Genomic DNA, 26848 nt, shown 5'->3' on the forward strand with positions numbered 1-26848 from the left:
TTAAAAATAAAACAAACGTACCAATTATAGCCTCAAATGGCAAGCATAATCCCATAGATATTAGATTGGTTCTTACCTTGTTACATCTCTCGCAACTAACGCTATTCTTTCGTAATTTGCGATTCCAAATATGGATTGCAGCTAATATAAATTATATAAAAACATACAAATTATAGCCTCGAAGCTCAAATGGCACACATGATCCCATAGGTTCTTTCTTGTTTCCTTCCCTCTTCCTTTTCTCTCTCTCTTGTGCTTTCGAAATAATCTGATCTGGCCACATGCAGCTTTTGGGAATATAGATCGTAAAATGATGAATTGTAAACATATTATATTATCTTGCATATGTCTTGTAAATAATTTTGTAAATATTATTTTTGTAATTGCATGATCACATTTTGTAAAATGAATGTAGACTAATATATAGCAGGTAAAACAAATTAATATACCTAGTTTACTGTGGTTACATAATTTGGGACACACATGAGCAAAACTTTAATACGAATTAACCATGCAAATCATGGCCTTTCATGGCAGACATAATCCAATATGCTTTCTATCTCTCTTATTACAACCGCATATACTATAAATCTGAAATGCATCCACCTATACAAACCTATACAATCTGATTAAGTTCTAACGCACACTTTATAACAAAAGAATATATACATAAAAAGTAAAACATGCTCTCAATCAATGTGAGTTTACTTGAAATTGAGGGGAAGAGGGGGGAGGTAGTGTCATGCTATCTCATAGCGGTATAGCTATATATGCGTCATTCATACACTAATCAGAAACAAATTAAGAGACAATATGGGCAGTGGCATTGCAACATTATTATTTTTCTAAGGTCTCTGTGAGACTTCCAATTATTTAGCATCGTCGAGCAGTGCTTATGAAAAGTAAGGCGCCACTTTTCGTTTGTACTGTTTGACCACGCTGAGTGGTTCGAAGTGTTAGCAGGTACCTTAGGATATCTAATAACGTTGCAGTGTTATTTTCATTGCTGTTTCTATAAGGGCAGCTTGCTTTGGCTATATGCCTTGGCTCCAAAAGTGTTCATAATCAGTTTTACAAAAGAAAGATTGGTACTCAGTGCTGTTTCTATAAGGGCAGCTTGCTTTGGCTATATGCCTTGGTTTTAAAAGGGTTTAATAAGTTTTGCAGGGGGAAAAAGATTTGTACTCGGTACTATTTCTGTAAGGGCAGCTTACTATATATGTCGTAACTCTAAAATCAGTTTAGGAGACGAAATCCTGCAGTTTCTATAATAGCAGTGTGCTCTGGCTTCATGCTTAAGCTTAATAAAATGTTTTTTAATAAAGGAAATCTTTTTATGCTGCTCAGTATTTTCATTAACGGGCAGCTTGCTTCAGTTATAGGCCGAATTTTAAAAAATGTTACTGAAGTATTTTATCCTAATTATTCCTAGAAATATAACTGCACAGTTCAACAACTGATAGATAAACTTAGGAACACTGCCTATGATTTGTCAGTAGAAAAATTTTAGTTTAGTACGAACAGGGCTTGCATAAAAATGTCCTGAATTTAATTTATTAAAATATTTTCTACCAGAGTAAGTAATTCTGATACTGGACTGGGTATAGATGGTCTTTTTAGAACAGCTAGGCCTAAAATATGCACGATCACTTGCATACACATACATGCATGCGTTCATTTTTAAAATGGGTCAATAATTTGAGTGAGTATTAGGAAACATATAGCATACTGTTAGACTTGCACACTTTGTATTAAAACATGACAAACAAATCTGCACTGTTTTTTTGTAAATTAAAATGTGTATAGAATGATATTAAGCACACTTGCTTTGTAACCGCCTTTGAAATAATGCTTTCAGTCAAATGTAAATATATGTCGTAACCCAATTAGTGTATTGCTATATATTACTGATGTAATGTAAAGAAATACACGCGCCATGTAACGCATGCGCAGTGAAGTATTAATAAAAGTAGGACAAAAATTATCCGTCTCCCTGTCTCGTGATTTCAATAACTAAAGACACGCACGCTTTGTAAAACATGAAAAACACACACACACTTTGTAATCATGACATTGTTGTATAAATAAAAGTTGAAAACCGTTGTCTACTTTGTTTAATTTCCGCGGCTTTCGGTGAGGGTTTTTCTCCAGGATCTCTGGTTTCCCTCGTAATCAAAACAGTGTCCGTGTGTTCGGAACCGCGTTTATAGTTGGTTTTCCATTCAAAATTGAACTTCTTTATAGACGAGTTTCTTCAAAAGTTAAACATGTCGTGTGCATGACCTTTTATATCCGTATACCTTACTATTAAGTTTCATTTCACTTTACAACTTAATTTACAATCAATACAGAGTTAAGAATATTTCGTAACCAAACAGACCTGAGACTTAAACGCCCTTTGAATATAAAAATAAGCGAACTTAAATTGATGGAATCTGACTGTATACACGGTTTCTGGGTTCAATTCCCAGTACACTGTGTTAATTCTCCTACGAGGTAAACTGTTCCTCTACAGCAACAAATTCAAGATTTATCTTTGGCCAAATTTCAAGTTGATGCAAGAGCGAGGATTTCATTCTATTTCAAACTGCAAGAAAGCCTGACGAGTATTCAATTTTTTTGCAATGTTGGTAACCGACCAGTGCTCGAGTATAGTTAGTTGATGAGCATTCGTCGATGATGAACCGGACGTGTGATGTACAACCACTGGAAATGCAGTTACCGTTTCGATTCAAAATACTTCGAAATAGTTCAAGATTAAGTAGAGTTGCATTCTTTCATGAAAACAATATATTTGAATACATAAATTCATATTAGCTTTCAGGCATTTATTTTTTAAGCCTACGGTTATTTCGAAAACTAGTATCCATTTATTCTTCTTAATTTTCTACTCGACAATTTAGACTTTTTTTCTTTTTCTTGTAATTATTTTAAGGGTACAAATAAATTGTTGTTGTTGTTGTTGTTGTTATTGTTGTCGAATCGAAAATTCAAATTTGAATCCAAAATTCAAATTTCGGTCGCAATTTTTCGAAATTTAATAATTCGGTTCAAAATGCCTCTAAATGGTTCAAAACTAAGTAAAATTACATTCTTTCATGAAAGCAATGCATTTGAACACATCAAATCTTACTTTGATGATTTTCAAATTTTCAGGCAACTCGGTAATGGGGGACCAAAGTAAAAATCGTAATTTTTGTCATTTTATTGAGAATTCAAATTTCGGTGAAAAATGGTTAAAAACTAAGTAGAATTACATTCTTTCATGAAACCAATACATTTGAGACATAAAATCTTACTTTGATGAATTTCAAAATTTCAGGCAACTTGGAAGGCCAAAGGAGAAAGCGTAATTGTCCTCAAATTTTCGAAATTTATGATTCGGTTCAAAATGCCTCTAAACGGTCCAAAACTAAGTAAAATCACATTCTTTCATGAAAACAATACATTTGCGACATAAAATCTTACTTTGATTAATTTCAAATTTTCAGGCAAATTGGTAACGGTAAGACTGAAAAAATCGTCATTTTCGTCATTTTATTGAGAATTCAAATTTCGGTGCAAAATGCCTCTAAATGGTTAAAAACTAAGTAGAATTACATTCTTTCATGAAAGCAATACATTTGAACACATAAAATCATACTTTCATGAATCTCAAAATCAATCGATAACGGGGGACCAAAGAAAAATCGTAATTTTTGGAAAATTCAAAATTCGGTGCAAAATGTCTCGAAATTGTTACAAACTAAAGTAGAATTACATTTTCTCATGAGTCCATTTGAACACATAAAAACTTACTTTGATGGATTTCCAAATATCAGAAAAATTGGTAACGGGAGCCAAATGAAAAGTCGTAATTTTCGTTAATTTTTCGAAAATTCAAAATTCGGTGCAAATGGTTCAAAAGTGAGTAGAATTACATTATTTCATAAAACCAATACTTTTGAGACGCAAAATCTTACTTGGATGAATTTCAAATTTTCAGGCAAATTGGTATAACGGAAGACCAAACAAAGGCTGAAAAAATCGTAATTTTCGTCATTTTATTGGGAATTCAAACTTCGGTCCAAAATGCCTCAAAATGGTTCAAAACTAAGTAGAATTACATTCTTTCATGAGAGCAATGCATTTGAACACATTAAATCTTACTGTGATGAATTTCAAATTTTCAGACAACTCGGTAACGGGGGACCAAAGTAAAAATCGTAATTTTTGTCATTTTATTGAGAGTTCAAATTTCGGTGAAAAATGGTTAAAAACTAAGTAGAATTACATTCTTTCATGAAAACAATACATTTGAGACATAAAATCTTACTTTGATAAATTTCAAAATTTCAGGCAAATTGGTAACGGAAGACCAACCAAAAAAATTATAATTTTCCTAAATTTTTCGAGATTTCAAATTCGGTGCTAACGCCTCGAAACGGCTCGAAACTAAGTAGAATTATACTCTATCATGAAAGCAATGCATTTCAAGATATAAAATCATACTTTGAAAATCTCAACTTTTCAGGCAACTCGGTAACGGGGGGACCAAAGGTAAAAATCGTAATTTTTGTCATTTTTTCGAAAATTCTAATTTCTTGCAAAATGCCTCGAAATGGTTCAAAACTTCGTAGAATTACATTCATCATGAAAGCAATGCATTTGAACACATAAAATCATACTTTGATGAATTTCTGATTGTAAGGGAACCCGGTAACGGGGGACCAAAGTAAAAATTGTCATTTTCGTCATTTTATTGAGAGTTCAAATTTCGGTGAAAAATGCCTCGAAATGGTTAAAAACTAAGTAAAATTACATTCTTTCATACATTTGAGACATAAAATCTTACTTTGATGTATTTCAAAATTTCAGGCAAATTGCCGGTAACGGAAGACCAAACAAAAAATTATAATTATCCTAAGTTTTTCGAAATTTTAAAATTCGGTGCTAAACGCCTCGAAACTGTTCAAAACTAAGTAGAATTATATTCTTTCATGAAAGCAATGCATTTCAAGATATAAAATCATACTTTGCAAATCTCAAATTTTCAGGCAACTCGGTGACGGGAGGACCAAAGGTAAAAATCGTAATTTTTGTCATTTTTTCGAAAATTCTAATTTTGTTGCAAAATGCCTCAAAATAGTTCAAAACTTCGTAGAATTACATTCATCATGAAAGCAATGAACGATTTGAACACATAAAATCATACTTTAATGAATTTCTGATTGTAAGGGAACTCGGTAACGGGGGACCAAAGTAAAAATCGTAATTTTCGTCATTTTATTGAGAGTTCAAATTTCGGTGCAAAATGCCTTGAAATGGTTAAAAACTAAGTAGAATTACATTTGGGCTACCTCAAGAACATATATGTTAAGGCTGCTATCAACAACCAATCCTACGGCTCAGTGGTTAAGGCTACGGCCTACCAGGTTGTAAGGGTAGGTTCGAATCCTGCATGGGAAAGGTTCGATTTTTCCCACCGAAATTACTATTTAATTTAAAATTCATCCAAAAGGATTAGGTCAAATAGAGAACAATAGCTTTCGGCAAATGACGCGGTGGTCTAGTGGTTAAGACGTTCGTCTCTCAATCCAAGGAGAAACGTTTCAACTCCTGGCAATGCAACAAAATTAGCCTGAAAAATCTCGGTGTGATTTGGAATGTGTAAAACTGTGAAAAGACTTCTCGGACTTTGTGAAAGACTGTAAATTGAAAAAAAATTTGAAATAAAAAAACCAAAAAAAAATTATCGCGTTCAAAAGTACCTGAAAATTAAAAGAAAAGCACAAAAAAAAGTTTTAAAAACAAGTGTCTTCTAAAAAGCCTGAAAATGAAGAAAGTCAGACGGAAAAAAATCAAACAATTTCCCGCTTTTAAAAAACTCATGTTTACTTACCTTAATTTTTTTTCACGAAAATTTGACAGGGTGATTTTCTCGAGAGTGAAAAAATTTAGTTTTTTTCACTTTTTTGAAATTCTCTTAGATTTTTTTTTTGACGCGGAAGTATTTTGTCTTGGGCTACCTGTGTCAAGCCAGACACAGGTTGCCCAAGAGAGACACAGGTAGCCCAAGACAAAATACTTCCGCGTCAAAAAAAAAATCTAAGAGAATTTCAAAAAAGTGAAAAAAATTAAATTTTTTCACTCTCGAGAAAATTACCCTGTCAAATTTTCGTGAAAAAAAATGAAGGTAAGTAAACATGAGTTTTTTAAAAGCGGGAAATTGTTTGATTTTTTCCCGTCTGACTTTCTTCATTTTCAGGCTTTTTAGAAGACACGTGTTTTTAAAACTTTTTTTACTTCTGCTTTTCTTTTAATTTTCAGGTACTTTTGAACGCGATAATTTTTTTTTGGTTTTTTTATTTCAAATTTTTTTTCAATTTACAGTTTTTCACAAAGTCCGAGAAGTCTTTTCACTGTTTTACACATTCCAAATAACACTGAGATTTTCAGGCTAATTTTGTTGCATTGCCAGGAGTTGAAACGTTTGTCCTCGTATTGAGAGACGAACGTCTTAACCACTAGACCACCGCGTCATTTGTCGAAAGCTATTGTTCTCTATTTGACCTAATCCTTTTCGATGAATTTTAAATTAAATAGTAATTTCGGTGGGAAAAATCGAACCTTTCCCATGCAGGATTCGAACCTACCCTTACAACCTGGTAGGCCGCAGCCTTAACCACTGGGCCGTAGGATTGGTTGTTGATAGTAGCCTTAATATATATGTTATTGAGGTAGCCAAGTGGTTAAGGCTGCGGCCTACCAGGTTGTAAGGGTAGGTTCGAATCCTGCATGGGAAAGGTTCGATTTTTCCCACCGAAATTACTATTTAATTTAAAATTCATCCGAAAGGATTAGGTCAAATAGAGAACAATAGCTTTCGACAAATGACGCGGTGGTCTAGTGGTTAAGATGTTCGTCTCTCAATCCGAGGACAAACGTTTCAACTCCTGGCAATGCAACAAAATTAGCCTGAAAAATCTCGGTGTTATTTGGAATGTGTAAAACAGTGAAAAGACTTCTCGGACTTTGTGAAAGACTGTAAATTGAAAAAAAATTGAAATAAAAAAAATTATCGCGTTCAAAGGTACCTGAAAATTAAAAGAAAAGCACAAAAAAAAGTTTTAAAAACAAGTGTCTTCTGAAAAGCCTGAAAATGAAGAAAGTCAGACGGAAAAAAATCAAACAATTTCCCGCTTTTAAAAAACTCATGTTTACTTACCTTAATTTTTTTTCACGAAAATTTGACAGGGTGATTTTCTCGAGAGTGAAAAAATTTAATTTTTTTCACTTTTTTGAAATTCTCTTAGATTTTTTTTTTGACGCGGAAGTATTTTGTCTTGGGCTACCTGTGTCTCTCTTGGGCAACCTGTGTCTGGCTTGACACAGGTAGCCCAAGACAAAATACTTCCGCGTCAAAAAAAAAATCTAAGAGAATTTCAAAAAAGTGAAAAAAACTAAATTTTTTCACTCTCGAGAAAATCACCCTGTCAAATTTTCGTGAAAAAAAATTAAGGTAAGTAAACATGAGTTTTTTAAAAGCGGGAAATTGTTTGATTTTTTTCCGTCTGACTTTCTTCATTTTCAGGCTTTTTAGAAGACACGTGTTTTTAAAACTTTTTGCTTGTGCTTTTTTTTCAATTTTCAAGTACTTTGGAACGCGAGAAATTTTTTTCAGGTTTTTATTTCAACCTTTTTTTAATTTACAGTCTTCCTGAAACGCTTAGAAATCTTTTAACTAATTTAAACATTCCAAATCACACTGAAATTTTTCTGGCTAATTTTTTAGCATTGCGAGGATTGAAACGTATGTCCTCGGATTGATAGATGAACGCCTTAACCACTAGACCACCACATCATTTGTCGAAAGCTATTGTTCTTTATTTGACTAAATACTTTTCGACGAGTTTTAAATTAAATAGCAATTTCGGTAGGAAAAATCGAACCTTTCCCATGCAGGATTCGAACCTACGCTTACAACCTGGTAGGCCGTAGCCTTAACCACTCCGCCACCGAATCTTATGTGGATACTAACATTACAACATATATATTATACATGGGAAAGGTTTTTCAAGTCCTGGCAGTGCAAAAAAAATTAGCCTGAAGACTCCCGGGTCTTCGGAAAAGACTTAAAAATTGAAATTTTGAAGTAAAGAAAAATGAAAAAAAATTAAAAAGTTATCCCCTTTAAAAAATACTTGAGTAAAAATTACCTGAGTTAAAGTAAAAGAAATTAAAAACATTAAAGTAAAAAATTAAAAACACGTCTCTCTAAAAGGACTGAAAGTTAAAAAAAGTCGGGGAACAAAATTTGGACACAAAAAAAATTGCCAAGAAAAAAAATTTGAAACGAAAAAAAATTTGGCTGGAAAAAAATTGGATACAAGAAAAAAATGGAGATAAATGAAATTTATTTGTCTTGCTACACAGGGAGCCCAAGCCAGACACAGTCTTCCAAACCAAAATGAACGAAAAAAAAATTGGCTGGAAAAAAATTCAGACGCAAGAAAAAAAATTGGACACACGAGAAAAAAATTGACATGAAAAAAATTTGGATACAAGAAAAAAAATTTGAGAGGAAAAAAAATTAGACACACGAAAAAAAAAATTTCCTAAATGGAAACGCTACTTTCTAAAGGAAGAATCGTAATTTTCGTATATTTTTCAAAAATTTGAAATTCGGTGTAAAATGGTTCAAAACTAAGTAAGAATTACATTCTTTCATGAAGACAATACATTTGAACTCATAAAATCTTACTTTGATGAATCTCAAAATTTGAGGCAAATCGGTCGCTGCATGGACCAAAGGAAAAATCGTAATTTTCATCAATTTTTCGAAAATTCAAAATTCGGTGCAAAATGCCTTGAAATGGTTCAAAGGTGAGTAGAATTACATTCTTTCATGAAAACAAAACATTTGAACTCATAAAATCATACCTTGATGAATCTCAAAATTTGAGGCAAGTCGGTCAGTAACGCTGCATGGACCAAAGGAAAAGTCGTAATTTTCGTCAACTTTTCGAAAATTCAAAATTCGGTGCAAAATGCCTCGAAATGGTTCAAAGGTGAGTAGAATTACATTCTTTCATGAAAACAAAACATTTGAACTCATAAAATCATACTTTGATGAATCTCAAAATTTGAGGCAAATCGGTAACGCTGCATGGACCAAAGAAAAAGTCGTAATTTTCGTCAATTTTTCGAAAATTCAAAATTCGGTGCAAAATGCCTCGAAATGATTCAAAGATGAGTAGAATTACTTCTTTCATGAAAGCAATGCATTTGAACTCATAAAACAATACTTTGATGATTTTCAAATTTTCAGACAACTCGGCAGGGCCGTAACTAGAACGATAATTGGGGGGGTGTTTATTCATATATTCAGTGCTGCCCGACGGATTTCTTTTGTAAGTGCAATAGCTCACAATGGAAATTCGTCGGGCAGAACTGAATATATGAATAAACACCCCCCCAATTATCGTTCTAGTTACGGCCCTGAACTCAGAGGACCAAAGGAAAAACCGTAATTTTCCTCAATTTTTCGAAATTTCAAAATTCGGTTCAAAATAGCTCGAAGTGGTTGAAAACAAAGTAAAATTGCATTATTTCATGAAACAAATACATTTGAGACATAAAATCTTACTTTGATGAATTTCTAATTTTCAGGCAACTCGGAAGACCAAAGAAAAAAATAGTATTTTCCCCCAATTTTTCGAAATTTCAAAATTCGGTTCAAAATAGCTCGAAGTGGTTGAAAACAAAGTAGAATTACATTCTTTCATGAAACCAATACATTTGAGACATAAAATCTTACTTTGATGATTTTAAAATTTCCAGGCAACTCGGAAGACCAAAGGAAAAATCGTAATTTTCCTCAATTTTTCGAAATTTCATAATTCGGTTCAAAATAACTCAAAATGGTTCAAAACTAAGTAAAATTACATTTTTTCATGAAACCAATACATTTGAGACTTAAATCTTACTTTGATGATTTTAAAATTTTCAGGCAAATTGCTAACGGAAGACAAAAGGCTGAAAAAATCGTAATTTTGGTCATTTTATTGAGAATTCAAACTTCGGTCCAAAATGCCTCGGAATGGTCCAAAACTAAGTAGAATTACATTATTTCATGAAAGCAATGCATTTGAAGACATAAAATCATACTTTGATAATTTTCAAATTTTCAGGCAATCGGAAGACCAAAGGAAAAACCGTAATTTTACCCAATTTTTCGAAATTTCAAAATTCGGTTCAAAATAGCTCGAAGTGGTTGAAAACAAAGTAGAATTACATTATTTCATGAAACTAATACATTTGAGACATAAAATCTTACTTTGATGAATTTTAAAATTTCAGGCAAATCGTCGGACGACCATATGAAAAAATCGTAATTTTCTTGATATTTTTCGAAATTTCAAAATTCAAAAAAGTGTGAGTCGGAAATCGTTCGTCAAAGAGAAAGAAGTACCTTTAGAATGATTTAGACTTTTCTCACAGTTTTCCATTTTTGAAAATACTACACCGAAACACCTTAAATTCTGCTATGGAGATGATGTTATTGAAAGACACAAGGTCTTCCTTTATTCAAAATTACACCACCAAGCTCTAATTATTTCGAAAAGTTGACTTTTTATTCAAATTACTTACTCCGTATCGTACAAACTGTAAACTGAGAATTCTATGTTGACTTCGGAAAAAAACAATTTCAAAATAGTGTTACTGGACTACTCAAAGAGACTAAAGGCAAATCTCATTTTGTTTCTTAAGAATCTCACCAGCGTCGTCTTTGTCATTCAAAAGTAAAGCAACTTCCCGCTTTTCTTCCATGTCATCCATTGTCTCCAAGGTTGGTTTTCCTTTGGTTTCAGGCAAGAAGATCCCAAGAACTGCTGCTTGGAAGCAAATTATTCCCATTATGCTGTACGGCAGGGCTGCATGGTAACGAATCTAAAAATCGCATAAAAAATCCTATTGAATGGTTTTCGTAATGATCGATGAAGTATCATAAAATCACTCCCGACCGGGTGGCATGAGCCTTTTAGTCCTTTTATTCAACGAATTGCTAGAAATCCTTTATAGTTACGAACGCTAGATTTGCTTAAAACTTTGAAGTCTTCTGAAGTCACCAGGAAAAAATGTGACGGTTCTGAGTGGCATCAACTCCTGCACGAGCTCCGGTCGCATGCCTTCGCGTATTTATCTTTATTGTGTCTTAAGACCAAACTCTTTCCACTTTAACCGTATCGTAGCGAAACGTAGCGTATCTCATTGGTTTAAAGTCATTAGTTCTGGTCGAATACTTCAGAAACAGAGAAATACGCTACGTTGCGTTACGATACAGTTGAAGTGGAAAACAGGGCTTACATCGATTATCGATGTAGTCTGATCGGTGAAAAACTTAAAAAACTTTCATTCTACGACGCCCTTGCAACGCCGTCAAAGTAGACAAATTTATCTTACTGATAAATTATATTGCAACATTTATATATAACATATATTGCACACATTCGATGATAATTACCAGTAAACTTACCAGCCAAATAATGTAACTGGCAGTAAATGATCCAATTCTTGCCATCGCAGAAGATGTAGACATCGCTGTCGATCTATATAACTATCCATATCCTTCATTTTTTTGAAGCGAGAAACGCCAGGCCAGGAAAACCCACTAGACGGCGCGGAATGGATCAGTTTTCTTTGTTTATAAACTCTCAGGATAAACTTATTTCGACAAGGCAAAAAAAATGCAACGGCTTATTCAATAAAATTAACTTATTAACCGCAAATCCCAGGTTCTTACGTATATTAATTCTCCCGTTCAAATTGGGTTTACCTAGAATTCGTAGAAAACATCAACAAACTTTCCCACCTCTTATTTACTATCTACAATTTTGAATCCATACAATTGGTAAAATACGATATACTAGGTTCTTTTACTAGCCGTTTATTTCTATAAACTTTAAAATGTACCTTATCACAGTTGGGAACAGTTCAGCAGACCACAAATAGATACCACAAAAGGAAATATTTATGAAAAACTTTGCAATTACAGCAGTTGTAATACGTCCACGGACACTTACTGCAAAATAAAATCAATACTTAAGTTTTCATTCTCTAAACTCTGCATCACTGATGACGACAAGTCGAAGAAAGTAAGTTTTTTTTAAATAACACTAACCGCCACTCTTTCCTGTCGGGATAGCCACCGAGATAGCGGATGCAATGAATGCAACAACCAAAGCAAAGAGGACACACTTTTTTCGTCCAAATCTAAAATGTACATGTACATTACATTTGTCGAGTTAAGTCGAAATAAGCAAAAAAAGATGAATCTGAGGCAACCAATTTTGAATTTGTTGCCACAGAAAATAATCTTTTCGATTAAAATCTTTTCCATGCATGTGTTGAAACAACATCTTCTGAATGTTAATCTACACCTATAGTGTGACTAAAAGTTGAAATCCATTCTATTATTAAGGTGGTTCTAAGTTAAAAAAAACAATAAAGTTGTGACGAAAAGTCTATTGATGGCCGGGTAATCCGTTTTAGGACTTGTAACACTCAATTAACATTTTTACTCACCTGCGCACGGCCCAAATTAATGCAAAATTTGAAGGTATTTCGACAACACTGACCAGGAAAACATTTAGATATCTATTCCCACCGAGATCAACAGAACCATAAGACACACCATAGTACACCAAAGCGCTGACAAACCTGCAAGATAAAAAAACAAAAACTGCATGACCTCACCGAGCTGTTTGCATGATATTTCTTGATTTTTTCGGGAATCGGAAAAATTGGTTGGCGTCGGTATATACGAAAGTCAACTTTTGATTAATACGTTAATTGCTGGAGCACTACATGTGTAATTTCACTTTGGCAAAGATGAGCCGCTAGTTTAGGTGATGCAAATGCATTAAATGGTGCACGCTGGTTAGCTGCGGAGTGGTGCGATAAACAATGCTAACATGCAGTGGTTACGTATTTATATTACGAATTTTCGAACGCTTATGTTAAAAAGGTACGAAAATGGTTTCTAGCTATAATATTGCGTTGTTTTCCAAACAACCTTTTTCTCAAGTTACATTATTGAGTTGTAACATACCATAAATCCCAACAAATTAGTGTTTTCTTAGCAGTTTTCCAGTTTCTGAAAAGTTGCCTAAAACTCATCCGTGTTTCAGTTATCACAGGTTTTTGCAGCACGAGATCATCTGGTAATGGTCGTTTATTCATTTTTGCCACTTTGGTAAGAACTTTTTTGGCCTCTTCTTTTTTACCATTTAGTAACAACCATCGAGGAGATTCTGGTACTAACCTAAAAGAAATAAAATAAACTCGCTACGTATTTGCGTGATTTGGACTTTTTAAATTACCGTTACCTTTCATAATGTTCATAAAAACTAGGAGATGCTTAATGCACAGTTAAAAAAGTAGGTTGAAAGGTATTTTTTGCTAATCGAAAATATATATTTTTAATCCAAAAAGCTTTAGGCTTTCAAATTTAATCATATCTGACAAAACGTACCAATATATAAACAGCACGGGGATGGCAATAACAGCTGTGGCAAGCAGAAACATTCTCCACGCAGGGATTAAAAACCCAATCAGAGGCATTACTGATATTCCAACTGCCCAAAATATGAAAGAACCTACACCTATCCATGAACGATATCTCTCAGTTGTGAATTCGACAAGCAAGGTGAAATGAGTGGCATTTCGGAACCCTATATGAAAGGTATAGAACACGCTATAACTAACAAAAAAGTGTAATAAAATTCTGATATAACCATGCAGAGGGGCAGCGTGGCAGCGTCTTCAAACAACTTAGCATCAAATGTGGTATTAAAACTGCCTAAAATAGACAAAACACTTCTCGACGTTTCGACCCGAGGACCTTCGTATGAGTCCTGACAAAGTAGAGATAATTACCTGAACCTATACCAATTAGGACTCGGCAAACAATGAATACCACAAACGACTTTGGAAAGACCATTATGCAAGTCGCAATGGCTACAAGAGCACAACCACCATACAAAACTAATCTTCTGCCATATTTATCTGATAGAAAACCACCGACCAATAACGCAATTAACATTCCAACCCAGTAACAGGATTGAGCGATAGAGAGAAGAATTGAATCATCACAAACTAAGTCGTACTGTAAAAAAATTAAAAGTTATATATATATATATATATATATATATATATATAGTCATGAAAACAGTAGCAATGCTGAATGCTTTTAATAACAGAGCGTTGTTATAGACGCTTATAAGCTAGAATAAAAATTTTCAAACTTTTATCCAATTCGTGCAGAAATGACCGGTGCCTTTAAATAATAGTAAATTCATTGCACGCCATAGGAAATAAAATTTATGTCCACTAGCCATTAAATTTTGCCTGACGAATGCTATACCTCAGTAACAATGGATGTGAAGTCATCTACAAACGTCCAAGCTTCTCTCGGCATTTTACATCTGGCTTTGTAATCATCACTGGTTAACGTTATTGAGTTGTTGAATCTACACACGGTATTATTCTTATAACCTTCAACACATTTCCAGTCAGGTTCAGCAGTGATAAACGACACTATCATTGCAGGTAGAGCACCAATCGCCATTAATGCGTATCCCATCAAGGTCAATAAAAACCATTGATATTGACGAAATTCGCCAATCTTCACAAAGGCATCATTAATCGCAGTGGCCATTTCGTAGTTCGAATTATAATCGTCTATATAAACGGAAGGAAATAGTGAAGTTATTGCTACACAATTGCATGTGAATTCTCGCGAAATGATTCATGGCCAGAAAATTCGGACATATTTAACATTCTACTTCCGCCTAAATTTGCATATGGTGTCAAAATAAAGCTTCGTGAGTTTATAGTAAACTGTAATGTGCACAGTACTAAACGCTAAAAATACACCTTTAGGTAGGTCAATTATAATTTGCCTTAATTGCTCGTTGCAGAGCAAGTTAATCTTAATATTTTTATACAGTATTTCAAAATGTTTTATCAGTATTCGTCCTGCATTTTCAAAACAAAGTTTTGGTCATTTATCACGTTGAATACCATATAAAACGAAAACCGTAATAGCGTAGAAATAAAATAAAAATGCAGAGCCGACATAAACCTTTGCCAGCAAAATATTACCTCAGGATCTTCAATATGACACGAGTTACAAGAAACAACCAGGGCAAATAGCAAAGATGCAATGATTTTCTTAAATTTTGCAAAATTTAAGAATGCGTAATATAATTTATAGTTCTGCAAACGAATAATATTTGAACAGATATGCAAATTTGCTACGGCAATCTGCATATTCCATGTCCGCAATTTCTGGCCATGATTGACTCACGATAAAATTATATAGCGGGCATGCAGGAGCTATGAGGAAAAGATACCCTTTTATTAGAGGATTAAATTCTATATATCTTAGGTAAAAGTTCAACCAATGAGCTTTAAGAATAGCACAAAAAAATCAAGAGAAAACATGACGAAACAAGGTTCAGCGAACGATGTTTTGCAAATATCCTTGAGCAGTTATCGCTACTCGTGGTGTTTAATTCACGAAATTTGCCCGCCTTTAAGCCAGTTTTCCACTGGGCGGAATTTTTCGATTGAACGAAATTTTCCGCTCGATTTTCTTTTCAATTGTGACCGATAAAGGGAATGCGCTACGGTCGAATTCTCACAATTGAAAGGAATATGGAACGAAAAATTTCGTTCGGTCGAAAAATTCCGCCTAGTGGAAAACCGCCATTAACCTCGCATATATTTCGGCGTCCCTGACAGCATGAGTGAATGGAAAAAAATCTACGTGATAACCACTTATTTTCATGTTTGGATTGATTGAAAAAAGTTGAAAAAACTATATTTAATCTTTTGAGTTGGATATTATCAGCTTTCACGTGAGTTGAATTCGACTCGTGTGTTGGGAACCGCGTGCCCATGTTGACTACCATCTCTGGAGGCAGGCAAAAATTCTGAACTCTGAAGTCTGAACCCACCCTCAAATGCGAATCGCTGTTAATTCTATTTTCAAGTACTTTGTATTTGACTTTGTACTTTGTCTACTTTGAATGAAAAATGTTATCAGTGGCGGATCATTTTAAATTCAAAATACCTTAATTAATAACAACGCAATTGGTCATGGATATCTAAAAATCTACAAATGCGATTACGATTTTGAGCTGTAGTAAACTAGTAATTTATTCTGGCTAACCTTGAACCGCCACTGAATGCTATCGTGTTGTGCAGTCAACGCTCTCACACACTCATCGCAAAAACTAACTCGCAAGCTCGCTGCGAGTAATTTCGTCCAATCACAATGCTTGACAGTTCATGCGTTAGAACCTTAAACAATGTCAGTCACACTTCGACCCCAGCCTCGTTCCCAGGCGCTTTTATCAAAATAAATTTAGGAACACGACAGGTTTTTACATAGATCAGTGGCTAAGCTGAGCGAGCGCGCAAAGAATTTGGGGGGGGGGAGACGAAAAATGGAGCGCCTGGCAGAAAATGCAAATATATTTTGCCAGAAATACGATTTCTGACAAATCGAGCTTTTCCGTGTTTTATTAGTGCATTCTTGCGTTTTTGGTGGTTTGTTGCCATATGGATGACCTGGGTAATAACATTGCATGTGCCAAGTTATATATATATATATATACCAATAAATGCCCCTTTCAAATGTTTTGAGCGCCATTGAGATGCTAATGTAAATATACATATTGCAAATAAAGAACATGAACATTTAAGCTAGTATTAAAGTAAGCGACATAACAAGTTCAAAACTGCATGAGAATCTTGGATGTATTCGTGCCATCAACCCCGGCTGGGAGAAGTGTCAATCATCTCAAGACATATCAAAGTTTAACATTTTAGGATCAAATAGAAACTGAGGCATCTATCACTGAATTACTTAAATATTCCTGAACCCTGATACACCTCATTTATACTTCCTAAGGCAAAGATCTTCATTTAACAATTAACAACAATGAATCAATTAACTTTATCACCTGCTTTGAAGCTACTTCAGCTGAAAAAAATCACAAATGAACGTCGTTGTCCGGTAAACAGACCACTTTGGTTAACTCCTTTCGCAGAGAATTTATCGATTATCAATAATAACATGCAGTGTTCTTTATGTGTGAATAAGTGCATTTATTAACTATCTTTCACGAAAGAGTGCATGCAAATGAGGATATGACGATGCATAAATATCTCGGCTGAATACAATGTATTATGTTCAGTATAACTTAGTATTAGTGTATTAGCTTTGTACTCGACTGATTTCTTTTGAAAGTGATTGTTTGTTTCCGCGGAATGAAAATACAGCAAAATGGTTCCCCGTTCACTTGTCCTTTGTAAACTCTCCTCTCAAAACCCGCGTTTACACTTCAGGCACAAGAAAAATCCGATTTGGCATGCACATGAAAAGTTCATATAATCTAGACCTTAGATTGGGAAACGGTTAATTGCATGGTTGAGAAAGTTTATATCGAACCCGCGCGAAGTTTTCCACAAGTTAAACCATGTATTTGTTAGATGTGAAAAAGAAAATCCAACTGCGAACCATTCCTGGCATTAATGTCAATAATGAACGTATTTAGACTTGTTCAGGGCCGAAACTAAGTTCATATACTGTATTTGTTCTGCCGACGGGTTTCTTTTGTACGTATATACAGGGCGTTTAAAAAACGTAAATACTCATGATAATTATTATTGATAATATTCATGATAATCGCTCTCTATTCGATCACAAAAGATCGAATAATCATGAATATTTAAGTCGCTGAGTTTTATCATACACCCTGTACGTTTCCAAAAGAAACCGTTAGGCAGAACAGAATGCATGAATTTGGTTTTATCGACAGCTAGAATGAGGCTATGGAAATGAAGAACCATGGAAAACCCATAGTATTATATGGTTCGTATAATATACCACATACTGTCCCATTCTGTTTCAGGTTTTATTCATTAAATTGATATCATCTGCATGCAAAATAAATTAACCCCTAAATTAATATCATGCATGTGCAAATTTCACGATAATGGTGGATTGGTAAGACAGTTCTAATATCATTGATCATGATGGGTTGGTCGTCGATGGATTCATAATTCGTTCCTGGTCTATTCTCTAACTCTACCCTGGCTTCTTACATCCAGGGAGGCGAAATAGAGACGACACATGCAGTGATAAGATAAAATGGATATTCTGTTGGTAAATTTCCCTTTCCTCGACTAAAGTCCAGCTTCATTCTCGTTGACCTGATTCTCAACAGTGTTACCGTTACCCACCAAAAATAAACCAACCCTCGTTTCCATGTCATTCATTGTTTCCTTGGTTGGAGTTCCCTTGGTTTCTGGTAGGAATAAACCAAGCAAAGCTGCTTGAAGACAAATTATTCCCATGATGCTGTATGGCAGAGCTGTGTGAATACGAATCTAAAGGAAATTCCAGTTTTAACGACGTTCAGGAATCCAGTATCCGCTAATTGACCAAATGATATTTTAATATACTTTTTTCGTTTATTCATCGCTTCACATTCTAATGTACGTTCTAAGAACAAAAATTTAAGTTATACTTACAAGCCAAATTATATAACTAGCAGAAAATGACCCAATTCTTGCAGCACAAGATGATGTCGAAAGTGCAGTTGACCTAAATAACAAACTAGTCATCAGCATATACTATATAGAGACTTTTTAAACTATACATATCTTCAAATATTGTTTACTATACAGATCATGATATATAGTTGTAATTTCTGCTCAGTATAACAACTGTTACTTCATGTATAACCTATAAATTAGAGTAATACCTGATAACAGTTGGATACAGCTCAACACACCACAAATAGACGCCGCAAAAAGAAATATTAATAAAAAATTTCGCAGTGATAGCAGCTGTGACACGACCACCAATACTTCCTGCAAAAAAGAAGAGTTGGATGTATATTGAACACCGACAAGAAAAATTTAAAACCCCCTTGTTTTCAAGTCCTTGTAGGAAAAAGAGCCGTTTAAGTAAGGTTAGCACTATTTTCCATCTAGCAAACTGCCCTATGTTTATTATAATATATAATACTTCACATTAATTATCCCACTACCCATGCCACTCTCTAAAAATGATAGGGCGGTTTGCCAGATGGAAAATAGTGCCAACCCTTGACGTCAACCAGTGCAAATTTGCTGGGGTCGCTCAAAAAATGGGCTATACATGCTTACCAGAACTTTTATTTACAGGGATAGACACTGAGATTGCGGATGCAATGAATGCCAGAACCATTGCAATGAGGACACACTTTTTACGTCCAAATCTAAAATGACAATTTATAACGCACTCCTTTATTACGTGTTAGCTACGTTGGGCGAACAAAATATCCTCGGTTCACATAAATATATCACATTAAATTTCCAGGTTACATATACAGCTCTAATATAGTAGTATTCCGATATTGGTATAGTCCGTAGCATATTGGTATATTAACATTGGTATAGTAAGTAACAAACAAAAGACAAAAAAAGATTACTATTCCAATTAGCTTTGCACTGATTCGGAAATTTTTTAAGTTCACCTTCAACTCACCTGCCAAGGGCCCAAATAACAAAAAAATTTGCAGGTATTTCGACAACACTGACCAAGAAAAAATTAAGATATCTGTTCCCACCAAGATCAACAGAACCATAAAATACACCATAATACACAAGAGCGTTGGCAAACCTGTTTGTAGTGCAGAAATTTTAAATATGCATCTATCTCCTCCGCTTTTTCTGGGCAAATTTGCGGGCGGTCATATTTTGCGGCGTTTTTTTCAAACTGCCTGAAATATTCTCTGCGGAGGAGGTTAGAATATGCATGCCTCTATGTCTTTCAACGGGAGAAAACGAAATATCTTTCCCAATATTAACGTTTGATTTCATTTGAATCAAATAATCTTAAGCGGGCAGATTTGTTAGCGAAAAAATAACTAAAGTTTACTATTGTGAAAAAGTCTCCTTACTAATATTTTAATGTGAATATTTTCCAGCCCTTTTTTTCTTTCGTCGGTTATATTCTCTGAATTTAATCTACACGTCATATGCTACATTTTAGAAGAATAAAATAATAGAGACATACCATAAATCCCAACAAATTAACGTTTTCTTAGCAGTTTTCCAGTTGCTAAAAAGTTGCCTAAAACTCGTTCGTGTTTCAGTTATCGCAGGTTTTTGCAGCACGAGATCATCTGGTAATGGTCGTTTATTCATTTTTGCCACTTTAGAGAGAACTTTTTTGACCTCTTCTTCTTTACCATTTAGTAACAACCATCGAGGAGATTCAGGTACTAACCTGACAAAAAAAATCAACTCAATTCCATTATATAAAGCGTGTGTTAATGAATCTGCGAGATGCTGGAGGATTTGATCCTTTTATATGCATATTAGACCGAAACAAAATTGATAGTGACAAAACGACTGAATATAGGGAGGTAAAATATGATACTTTGCAATCGCTTAATCAAACCCGTCTAATAGGATTAGTTCCGCTTGAAAAATTTGATCGCGCGACATTTTGCATTGAATGAAAATCGCCTTAACTTGAGTGGTACTTATTTTTCAAAAGGTTGTGAAAATAATGGTTATCAGATTGCGTGTATAAGATTGCATGTCTAAGCCTTTTGTACACTCCTTCCTGATTCCGATGTACATTCCGATGATTTGAAGAAATCGTGACGTGATGAAGAGTATTAAAAATTTACCAAGATGAAAACACGACGGGGATAGAAATAATAGCTGTAACAAGCAGGAACATTCTCCACTCTACCACTAAGAATCCAATCAGGGGCAGTATTGATATTCCCACTGCCCAAAACACGTAGGAACCAGCTCCCATCCATGAACGGTATCTCTCACTTGTGAACTCGACAAGCAAGGGAAAACCAGTGCAATTAGCAAACCCTGTGAAATATACAGGATAAAGACATTATGTATATAGATATAAAATGATGATAAAAGATATTGTACTAAATATATTCCTATATACGTTAAAAACTATATCAATACAGTTTAGAAACTGTATGAAAGGCATTTAAAGGACAAAACTATATGCCTTTCAGTTTCTTTCTAAAAATTGGTTAACTATCAGTTTCGTTTATTGGCAATTTTTATTTGTTAAAACAACTGAAAACAACCAATTCTTTCATTTTTTGGTTGTTTCTATCCGAAAGAAATTATCAAAAAGAGATCAGTATATTTGAGACAACTAATTTCAAATTAGTTGTTTTAACAAAAATACAAAAATATGTTTTTACATGCAGAACATACTGACCTAAACCTATGCCAATGAAAACTCGGCAAACAAAGAAGACCAAAAAGGCTTTTGGAAATATCATAATCCAACTGGCAACGACGACAAGAACACAACCGCCATACCAGAGTCTTTTTCTGCCATATTTATCTGATAGAAAACCACCGACCAATAACGCAATTAACATTCCAACCCAGAAACAGGATTGAGCGATGGAGAGAAAAATTGAATCATCACAAACTAAGTCGTACTGAAAGAAAGTTCAAAAAAATAACGGGTCTGTTCCAGAAACCTGGCATAGGGCCTATACTTTAATTTCAGATTATTTTAATATATTGTAGACTTTCAGACAGAGTCTGGTTTTCGAGGATTGCGAGTAAAATTTGCGAGTAAAATCGTCATCGTCCGTGTAGCAATTTGACGTAAGATACATAAGATCGATTGATGGTACGTGTTACCAAATACCAATAAAAATGGATGTCGTAGGGTGGGTAGTTTTAGCTGACAACTTTGAACAGTAGGGCAACTGTGAACAGCAGGACATTTCTTGCTAGCTAGAAATCACAGAATTACCGTGCATCCTCGAAAGGATTGCTTTGGTTTCGAAATTTATTTGTTTCTGGCAATATGTACGTGAACAAAAGTCATGTATATTTACAATTTGACTTGAAACCCAACAGCATCGGACATTTATTAAAGTAGCGATTCTGGAAATACCTCAGTAACAACGGATGTGAAGTCATCTACAAACGTCCAAGCTTCTCTCGGCATTTTACATCTGGCTTTGTAATCATCACTGGTTAACGTTATTGAGTTATTAAATCTACACACGGTATTATTCTTATAACCTTCAACACATTTCCAGTCAGGCTCAGCAGTGATAAACGACACTATCATGGAAGCAAAGGCAGCAATAGAGAATAATACATATCCCATCAAGGTGAAGATATACCATTGATACTCGCGAAATTCGCCTATCGCTTTAAAAACATCGTCAATTATGTTAGCCATTGCTGGTGTATTTCAGCCTAAAAGAAAGGGGGGGATTGTTGATTAATTGATGACTCGTTACAGTCAGAAAGATCTTACTTAAATTAGTGCAAATGCAAAGTCTGGCTGCGAAATTTTGTAAAATACGGAAAATAAAGCAATGCGAAGTTTGAATATTTTGTATACTTTTGTATTACGCGCGGCCGCGATACAAAAGTATACAAAATTCGTAAACTTCGCACAGCTATATTTTCCGAAATTTACAACAATTTACAGCCAAACTTGGATGTCCTTTTCATCGCCCTGGTAAGAAATTAGTCTAAAGCGCAAGTCGTCCATTGTTGGTTACTCATTGTTATAGTCTCGTAAAGATAGTAGCTATCGGGATAGACCTTAACACAAAGAGTTGAATTCTCTTTTTTTTATGATAGAATGGGTGGACAGAGCGGTCTATCACCAGCTTGGCGGTGTCGCGTCGTGACGTCAGTCGGTAATTTGATTAAAGTTTATTGTATTTGTACTACCAGTTTACTTTAGTATGGTAGTAAATATTTTTCCGTAATTTTTATAAACAATTTCTCGATCTCTCTTAACCAACTACTGTAGGGTGGAGGAATAGAGGTAACGGTAGCTCAAGAACACCGTAACACCGTAGGGATTACAACCAGGAAGTACTATTCCCAGGTAAGCGTTCGTTCTTTGAGGTAACACAGCCGGTGAGGGTCAAAAAGGGTTAATCAATGATCGCTTATCTGAGATTCTCCATGCACATACTAACATTTCATCTCGATACTACCTTTCCCCCGTTCATCGATTCCGCTTCGTATCCGCCTGCGCGCGTTTTTTTTTTATGAACCAAAATATGCGACTGTTTCACACCAATTATGATGGACCAGAGTGATCGAACACCGAACAATACGAAACGATGTGGGGTAGTTTTGCACACCCATGGCCTTGTGTCTCTGACCTTGCGTGCAGCCGGAAAAGATCAACATTGATGTCAGGGCCTTCGAGGCATGTACATTATGAAACCAAATAGAGTACTATAGAAATCTACGTTAAGTGTATAATCTTTGAAATTTAAGTTTAATAATGTCGGTGTACCACAGTCTGCTCTCACAGCAAGCCAGGTATATGATAACATACTGTGATAATATACGCTTGTTATCATACGTATATATAGCCAGCAAATCACTGGGAATAATTGACACATTTTACCTACTTGAGGCAGCAAGATATTAAATCAGAATACCTGGTCTGGATGGTCGCAGATATACTTCTTTTCTTTTGGGAGATCTTTTTGGTTCCTTTACGTGTATGATTACGTGCGAAGATCCTTAAATCTGATCTTGAAATCTGAGATCTCGAAGATGTAATTAGTTGAATTCTGTTATTAATTAATTACTTCGGGTGAGCCTGAAACGAGCAGGCTTCATCGTAGCAGCAACTAGTCTGCAGCGAAGACTCTATAATATATTTATAATATATGCATCGAATATACAGAGTATATCTGTGCTGCAGGCTTATGCAGTGGACAGCAAAAAGTTTTAGAGCCCAGGGGCATTGTAGTTCAGTGCAGACTGTGCAGTTGTATGCGCAATTGTTCGTAAATTCATCTGCATGTGGTTTTGCTGTAAATTGTTTTGATATCTTGTGGCAAATACAGTGCTTGAGGAATATTTGGAGGATCGATTTAAAAAGAGCTAAAGAACTAAAATTTTTTGCAATAAAAAAATCCAACTATCATATAACAATTAATATGCGCATCTACTTTCGGAATTATCGCGCGAAATGTGGCCCTGTTTATCTTACATTTGTTGGTGATGTTTTATGAATGACGTAAGCTGCAATTTCTATGAATTCTCTGTTGACTTGGCAAAAAAACCATATCAAAATTGTGTTACTTGGCTAACTAAAGAAACTATAAACACCAATTTCACAATTCTAATTATTTCGAGAGGTTATATAGCTGTTTATTCAAAGGATTACGTATTCCACAAACTACAATCTATGAATTCTATGTTGATTTCACCAAAAAACAATATCAAAATGGTGTTACTTGACTACCCAAAGAAATTAGACACCAGTTACATTTTTTTTCTCGCCAGCGTCGTCTTTGTCATTCGTAGATAAAGCAACTTCCCGATCTTTCTCCATGTCATCCATTGTCTCCAAGGTTGGTTTTCCTTTGGTTTCAGGCAAGAAGATCCCAAAAACTGCTGCTTGGAAGCAAATTATTCCCATTATGCTGTACGGCAGGGCTGCATGGTAACGAATCTAAAACAAAAATTGCTATTGGGTTCTTGCAATGATGATATATCATATGGAAAAGGAGTCCGCCATCATGAGCCTTTCATTTAACTGATTACTAAAAACGTTTGAAATCACAGGCAAAAATTCCAGCCACAGTATATTATAATCTCAGTTGTACATTATGTTGCATTCACAATAAAAACAGCTAATCATACTGACAGTTCTGAGTGGCATCAACTTCTGGAGGAGCTCATTGCATGGCTTTGCGTACATCGATAGGGTTGATCGGGTGAAAAACATCAAAAAGCCAGCTATAGTCTTTCAATGACAATCAACTTCCCCTCCAAAGTAGATAGTTAAATTATCTTACTATTAAAAAATCCAAACACTAGCTTTTATTTGCGTCCGAAGATATTTCTATGAGCATTCAATTAATAGTAATATATAAATATATGTATATAAAAAAAATTTCAAGAGAAAACTTACTAGCCAAATAATGTAACTGGCAGTAAATGATCCAATTCGTGCGATCGCAGAAGATGTAGATATCGCTGTCGATCTATATAACAAAATGCGACTAAAACAATCCATAATTTCATCTCACCGAAAATCCAGGTTCTTATAAGTCTTACGTAAGTGCTACCGGTATTTCAAACTGGGTTTACGGCTAGAATTCGTAGAAACATAGTGCCAATGATATTGTTTTGCATACTATATACAGTTTGAATCCATAAATTGAAAATATACGAAATATAAGGCACCTTATCACAGTTGGAAACATCTCAGCAGACCACAGATAAATACCAGAAAAGGAAAAATTGATGAAAAACTTTGCAATCATAGCAGTTGTAATACGTCCACGGACACTTGCTGCAAAACAAAATCACCACTTAAGTCTGAAAGGTTTTCATACTTTATCACACAGATAGCGACAAGTCGAAGAAAGTAAGGTTCTTCTAAATAACACTAACCGTCACTCTTTCCTGTCGGGATAGCCACTGAGATAGCGGTTACAATGAATGCAACAACCAAAGGAAGAAGGACACACTTTTTCCGTCCAAATCTAAAATGTGCTCTTCAACATTAATTAACATATTTTTTTCAGGTTATGCTTTGACTTTGTCCAAAAAACGAAACTTGTTTTTTTAGCATGCATATGCGTGGAAAAATATTTCTCATTTTGAACATTGAATGCATGTGGAAATAATTTCATACATGTGTTAAAACAAGATTTTCTGGATTTTTACACATACTGTAACTAGTGAGACCAGAAGCTGAAATCCATTTCATTAATAAATTTAATTTTAACAATAAAGTTGTGATGTATTACCGCGGAAAGGTTTATTGCATGATGCATGGGTCATCCGTTTTGTAATTTGCAACACCGAGTCAATATTTCTATACTCACCTGCGCGAGGCCCAAATGTAAGCAAAATTTGAAGGTATCTCGACAACACTGACCAGGAAAACATTCAGATATCTATTCCCACCAAGATCAACAGAACCATAAGACACACCATAGTACACCAAAGCGTTGGCAAACCTGTAAGATGAAAAAACAAAAACTGCATCACGCCACGGAGCTCTGCAACTCTTGAGCAATACGCAATATGTTGACCACTGGTCACAGAGTGTGTAATTCCACTTTGCCAAAGATCTGGCGTTAGTTTGTGTAATCCATATGCAAATTTTTAAACACGAAACTAGACCAATCTGATTGTGTCAGAAAATTTCGTCAGTAAAATATTTAGGAATCGTTTACAATGAATTTCATAGGCACTGTACTGGATGCATGTGATTGCATTTTTAACAAATTAGATTTTAGTGTTTAATTAAAAACATGTGTTGAAACACCCTGTATGCTTTTGATTGAAAAGCAATAAGCTGTTCGGATTGATAGCCAATGACCCGCGGCTGTCCATGTTGTAAAACGAGGACTGGACTATGGATTGAACTGGACTATGGGTTGAACTGGACTATGGATTGAACTGGACTTGTAAATCATGGATTCATTCATGGTTATGGTTTACTATTTACCAAGTATTTTTGACATACCATAAATCCCAAGAAATTAATGTTTTCTTAGCAGTTTTCCAGTTTCTGAAAAGTTGCCTAAAACTCATCCGTGTTTGAGTTATCACAGGTTTTTGCAACACGAGATCATCTGGTAGTTGTCGTTTATTCATTTTTGCCACTTTGGAAAGGACTTTTTTGGCCTCTTCTTCTTTACCATTTAGTAACAACCATCGAGGAGATTCTGGTACTAACCTAAAAGAAATAAAATAAACTCGCCACGTATTTGCGTGATTTGACTTC

At 34.7% G+C, this 26848-nt stretch overlaps 2 protein-coding genes across 5 annotated transcripts in view; both read right to left on the minus strand.

Moving 5' to 3' along the window:
* Positions 1-10687: 10687 nt before the first annotated feature.
* Positions 10688-26848, minus strand: part of LOC114524414 (solute carrier family 22 member 16-like) — a 31616-nt gene continuing 15455 nt past the window's right edge. For 3 of the 4 annotated variants that reach the window (XM_028545479.1, XM_028545478.1, XM_028545477.1), the window contains exons 7-12: positions 26588-26800; positions 25941-26075; positions 25504-25595; positions 25294-25402; positions 25019-25091; positions 10688-10932 (exon numbers count right to left, since the gene is read on the minus strand). In XM_028545479.1, the coding sequence (XP_028401280.1) occupies positions 10723-10932; positions 25019-25091; positions 25294-25402; positions 25504-25595; positions 25941-26075; positions 26588-26800 (832 nt within the window). In that variant the 3' untranslated portion in view covers positions 10688-10722. Of the gene's footprint in view, positions 10933-11518; positions 11592-11955; positions 12065-12163; positions 12256-12567; positions 12703-13093; positions 13307-13516; positions 13716-13920; positions 14150-14407; positions 14744-25018; positions 25092-25293; positions 25403-25503; positions 25596-25940; positions 26076-26587; positions 26801-26848 lie in introns of those variants that run through there. The other variant, XM_028545480.1, reaches the window with a different exon arrangement.
* On the minus strand, positions 17970-24352 carry LOC114524415 (solute carrier family 22 member 16-like). Its single transcript, XM_028545481.1, has 10 exons — positions 23532-24352; positions 22007-22317; positions 21311-21539; positions 20742-20940; positions 20120-20332; positions 19589-19723; positions 19228-19319; positions 18822-18930; positions 18589-18661; positions 17970-18444 (listed from the first exon to the last, which is right to left on the minus strand). Exons 2-10 carry the CDS (start codon positions 22298-22300, stop codon positions 18241-18243), a joined length of 1548 nt encoding a protein of 515 aa, XP_028401282.1. The 5' UTR covers positions 22301-22317; positions 23532-24352; the 3' UTR covers positions 17970-18240.

The sequence above is a fragment of the Dendronephthya gigantea genome, unplaced genomic scaffold, assembly GCF_004324835.1.
Source record: "Dendronephthya gigantea isolate DGI-Jeju-01 unplaced genomic scaffold, DenGig_1.0 000031F, whole genome shotgun sequence".
NCBI lineage: Eukaryota > Metazoa > Cnidaria > Anthozoa > Malacalcyonacea > Nephtheidae > Dendronephthya > Dendronephthya gigantea.